General features: G+C 35.7%; 1 protein-coding gene across 1 annotated transcript in view; it reads left to right on the top strand.

Moving 5' to 3' along the window:
- The window catches only part of LOC107300399 (protein FAM227A), a gene marked incomplete at its 5' end in the record, with an annotated part of 16,411 nt that extends 11,038 nt beyond the window's left edge, over window positions 1–5,373 (top strand). Inside the window, 4 exons of the mRNA XM_015829731.1 lie at window positions 1,253–1,371; window positions 1,993–2,150; window positions 2,858–3,007; window positions 5,186–5,373. Coding sequence (XP_015685217.1) covers window positions 1,253–1,371; window positions 1,993–2,150; window positions 2,858–3,007; window positions 5,186–5,309 — 551 coding nt within the window. The remainder of the gene's footprint in view (window positions 1–1,252; window positions 1,372–1,992; window positions 2,151–2,857; window positions 3,008–5,185) is intronic.
- Between the last annotated feature and the right edge of the window lie 318 nt (window positions 5,374–5,691).

The following is a 5,691-nucleotide window of genomic DNA, read 5'->3' on the forward strand; positions in this document are numbered from 1 at the left end:
CTCTAAAATAAGATCTTGTATGAGGGGGGCCTTATTTACCACGGACCTGGCATTACATAACATCAGCCGATGGTCCCGGGCCGGGGGGTCTGCGTCCCCTGGAAACCGAGTGGGGGCCTGAGGACCGGAGCACCCACAAGCTTGTAAATAGCGTGTGCGTGCTCCCCTAACCTGATATGGTCCTCTGCTCCCGCCATATACTGCATTTTTTCCCCTAAGGATTGTGTGGAAGCACAGAAGTTCTGCACTGGTTTACTTCTGTAGCATTAGCATTGTTGAAGATGAAGTGATTTACAGATGAACACCCTGTGAAGCTACATTTGTGGTTCTACATTCTCTGTAGAACCACATGCCATAGTGAAGACCATAAAAAGCTGGGGGGAGGGGAACCAAAAGCTTCTTTACCACTTCATATATTTAATGAAATAAATGCAAATCTCTAGTCCTGCAATGAGAAGTCTTTCAAAAAGACAAAAATTTTTCCAAAGGATTAATGAGGACCCAGATTGTTGGGGGCAATATGGTGACTCTGTAAATCACTTACACAGTGCGGTAAAGCACTATGAAGCAGTATATAAGACTAAGCGCTATTGCTATAAAATTTTGAACAGCATTAGCAGAAAGATTCTGTATATTACTGTATAAGATGTGAATGCAGTTATTAACATGTTTTTCTCTGAATTTTTTTTAAAAAACAAAATCATAAAAAACCTTGCTAAATTCTAATAATACAGATAGAAAATTGAATTAATTTTTTATTGATCTGCACATCTAAAATGCATGAAATTTATGTTGCCTAGATTTGATGTGATGAGCAGCCATATAAATCTAATACATGTATTCCTTGATGTACAGTTGTTCATCTACAAAAATAAATGATGAACCCTACACAACCAGCACTCCATTGTTCTGGAAGAGTTTTCTAATTATAGACCAGTCTCAAATATTCAATTTTCAAATAAAGTGATTGAGAAAATAATGATTCTATAGGTCCAATTATATCTGAATTAAATTTATTTTTGGACCTATTGGTTCCAAGATATGATAATAAATGTAGTGAAAAACTCTGATTGTGGTCTGCTAATAAAATATGTATTTACTCATCCATGAGGTCACTTTTCTTCCAGACCTGAATATGAGTAATAGCTCCCCTCGGAAAGTAAACTGTGTATGTTATTTATTAGTTGATGGTTATTTGAATATATCATTCCTAATAAATGATTAATATTTATCAAATGAGTGCTCTTTTTAGAAATAAAGCATACCACATCAAGTAGTGACCAGCTTAAAGAGGATAATGAGAAAGCTGCCTGGAGCAGACACCAGAACTTACCCAAAAAGAAACTGAAGATAGCTATGCTTCCTCGAGAGGTGACATTATTTATGGATAATAAAAATGTTAAAATAATTATTAATGGATCTGGATAACATAAGAATGTATTCCTTACTCTTGTCCAAATTAGCCTTTGACTTCATAACTTCATTTTCAACATATATTTGCTTGATTTATTTTGTAGCAAAATAAATCAGCTCTCTCCCAGGCAATGAAAGTTATTTGTCTAAAATGAACTAATGATCCAGAAATGTTTTACAAATCTGAGAGTTGTTCAAAACTCTCTGTTTGGGTTGGTTCAGATTCAGTATCAGTCTCCTTTAGATCGTGATAGGTTCAGAGTCAGCCTGACAATAAACATCACTCATGTAGAAAGATTGGCTACACTTAGATGACTTATTTTATGAAATAGTTAATTAGGGTATGTTGGATACTGAATATCAGAAAATTCATATATGTGGAGAAAATTATTTTCCAAAATTCATAGGAGAATTTCAGAAGAAAATTATTCAGATTACAGATTTTCTAATATATTTTAAATATATTGCCAAAGTTGTGGAATAATCATTCACCGAAGATAAAAATGATTCATTCTGAATGTTGCTTTAGTAATAGATCAAGCTCTGAAGCACTAATACTTATGTTTATTTACTTTCTAGTCACACCCAGCTTGCTATGGTCCCGAGTTGACGTGGCATCGCTTCAATATTAGTGGTCACAGTCCACTAATTCAACATTACTTCCAGAAACATGGTACTGAATCAAAATCAGGATGTGACATCTTTCTCTCTAGGAGGGAGATATACAAACCAATGCCATATCCTTATGATGTTCCGAAGAGAAGTATTGATGTCTATGGAGATTCTCAGTCATCCAGGTCATGGTTGTCCCAAAGGTGCTTTTTCAAGAGGCAACTGGACTTTCTTGTTTTTCTTCGAAGAAGTTTTGCCACTCATCCAAGAAGCTTCTTCAGCTTTGATTGGATGGTGGGGAATGGAAGGATTTATTTTCCTTGCAGACAGCTGGTCATTTGCATTCTTTTAGAGAGTTGTTGAGGCCACTTGGAGGTTTATCTGTGCAAACGGATGTGGAGCCTTCTTGGAACTGCTGAAAGGACTGTGTTGTAGACTGGAGATAGATGATGTCATATCCTCCCCTTCTGTTGAGAGAGGATTGTTCAATTTTGTCATAGATGGCCTCTTTGACCCCTTTTTCAAACCAGTGGTCCTCTCTGTCCAAAATGTGGAATTTGCTGTCTTCAGAAGAGTGGCCTTTATCTTTTAAATGCAGATGGACTGCTGAATCTTGTCCTGATGGGTTTGTTCTCCTATGTTTTGATGGAAAATTCTTAAGACTGAGCTTCTTGGCTCACTACTATAATTTGTTTCCAGTATAATATTTAAGAAATGCATTGTTAAATTTACATATAAATGTCTAGGTCATTTTGGGAACCCATTATTTTTTCTTTGTGGTTTGCTTAAGAAAAAAATTCTAAGTAGAAATTTCCTTTACATTTAAATTCACTGATTCTGTCAAAACATATGCAGAAGTGATCAAGGAAAGTTTTCATATCCTCCATCAGAAGCACAAAGCCTTCAGAAAATGTTATTGGCAACAATACAGAGAAATGAGGAATTTTGATGAACAGAACAAATGTAACCAGGAACTTTACAGGTACCCAAAAGTGTATATTGAAATGATGTAATTTTATGCATATAATGCCCACATTTTAAAACTGTTTCTGGATGTAGATATAGCTTATGCAACAGCCACATTATTTTCTTCCTCTACATTTTCAGATTTTGTTTCATACCATCTTGTGTGATGAAGAGATCTTATCCATCCTTTTGAATTGGCTGACATTGTTTTAATAAAGAATTGAAATGAATTCTAGCATCATGATATCAACATGAGGGAAACAGGGCTCCCTCTAGGAATTTCCTGTTTCTTACATAATGCATTTATTGTTAATTCTTATTTCATTGGCCACTATGAATTCATTACACTAACCCAATACTTTGCTTTAAGGATTCTTGTATTTGTCTGCTCTCACATTTACATACTTGATTTACCCCGAACTTCACGGTTCAACAAAATCCAAGCTTTACTTTGTAACATCCATGTGTAATCTATAAGAATTGCATTTCTGTTGTATGGATATTACACTATTCCTGAAATTAATGTGATATTCTTTACTTTGGAAAAAATCCCAGTAACTTTTAAATATATTACTTTTCTTTTCCTTTACTGGAGAACTCGATTGCTTAAATAGGATAGATGGGGAACTCATCAAATTTGCAGATGACACCAAGCTGGCAGGAATAGCCAACACTCAGAAGAAAGGCTTAGATACAGAAGGATCTTGACAGACTTAAACTTTGGGCACTATCTAACAAAATGAAATTCAATGGTGAAAAAAGTAAGGTTCTACACTTAGGCAAGAAAAACCAAGTGCACAGGTACAGTATAGGTGGTACCTTGCTAAATAGTAGTAACTGTGAAAGGGATCTTTGAGTCCCAGTGGACAATCACTTAAATATGAGCCAGCAGTGTGCTGCAGCTACCAAAAAAGCCAACACCGTGCTAGGCTGCATTAATAGAGAGATAGAATCAAGATCACGTGAAGTGTTAATACCATTTTATAACACCTTGGGGTATGGCCACATCTGGAATACTGCATCCAGTTTTGGTCACCATAATGTAAAAAAGATGTTGAGACTCTAGAAAGAGTGCAGAGAAGAGGAACAAAGATGATTAGGGGACTGGAGGCTAAAACATATAAGGAATGGTTGCTGGAATTGGAGTTAGAACAATTAATCAGTGGAACAACCTGCCTCCAGAAGTTGTGAATGCTCCAACACTGGAAGTTTTTAAGAAGAGACTGGACAACCATTTGTTTGAAATGATATAGGGTTTCCTGCCTGAGCAGGGGGTTGGACTAGAAGACCTCGAAAGTCTCTTCCAACTCTATTATTATTATTATTATTATTATTATTATTATTATTATTATTATTATTATTATTATTATTATTATTATTATTATTTACTTTAAATAAAATGACAACAGCAAGTTCTTATACTATCCTCACTCCTGCCGCCCAATTTCCTCCCCATCTTCACCCCTCACCCATTATATTTGAATGAAATAAGTTATTCTATAGTCAAGGCCATTTCCCAGTTGCAATGTATGGCTGTGAAAGTTGGACCATAAGAAAGGCTGAGCGCCAAAGAATTGAGGCCTTTGAACTATGGTGCTGGAGAAGACTCCTGCGAGTCCTCTAGACTGCAAGGCAATCAAACTGGTCAGTCCTGGAGGAGATCAACCCTAACTGCTCTTTAGAAGGCCAGATCCTGAAGTTGAAACTCAAATACTTTGGCCACCTAATGAGAAGGAAGGACTCACTGGAGAAGAGCCTAATGCTGGGAAAGATTGAGGGCAATAGAAGAATGGGACGACAGAGAATGAGGCGGCTGGATGGAGTCACTGAAGCAGTAGGTGTGAGCTTAAATGGACTCCAGAAGATGGTAGAGGACAGGAAGGCCTGGAGGAACGTTGTCCATGGGGTTGCGATGGGTCGGACACAACTTTGCAACTAACAACAACAATGAAAAACATTCAATATCTCATAAGTAGCTAGATTGTAACTTGGACTCATTGTGAAAGGCTTTATGTATACATATATTTCAAGCATTTACGAGTTGCCTGTTTGAGAGCTTTATCAGAAAATATGGCTTCAATATTTAGCTGTAATCATAATCTAGGTTTATTCTCAGTTTTAAAATTCAAATAATATCTCTTCTGCTACTTTATGCTCAAGTTAATTTCAAATTTTCTCTTATCTTATTCTGCAGACAAGCTATAAAAGAAGAGATGAAAAAGAGAAAGGCACAAAAACAAAAAGAATTGCTTTCTTTGAGGGATGCAGAACCTTCATCCCTGTTTTCAAAAGATTCATCTGGGAAACACCGTAGTTAACCTAGATCTCTCCTTCTGAACTGACATTGATTGAGTTCACTGGAAGCATGTTACAGAATGACAATTTAAATAAAAGTAATGAATCTAGGTTTGATACTAAATGTAAATATATTGCTAATTAGAAATAAATGAGTGCTACTACATTAAGGGGGAAGAATAAGATAATGTTTTGGGAATGCTAACTGGATATAATTTTGTTTTATTACTTCTGAATATAATTTTTCCCATTACATTTGATTTTATTGTATCTGTTTCATTCTTTGTCCAGTTTAAGAATATATTGACTCTAAATTGGATGATTTGCAACTTTTCTAACACCAATTCCATAATGTATACATAACAGCAATACTTCTTTCCTTCAGAGTTATAATATCTATGTTTG

This window comes from Protobothrops mucrosquamatus, unplaced genomic scaffold, assembly GCF_001527695.2.
Source record: "Protobothrops mucrosquamatus isolate PMUCROS unplaced genomic scaffold, P.Mucros_1.0 scaffold6905, whole genome shotgun sequence".
NCBI lineage: Eukaryota > Metazoa > Chordata > Lepidosauria > Squamata > Viperidae > Protobothrops > Protobothrops mucrosquamatus.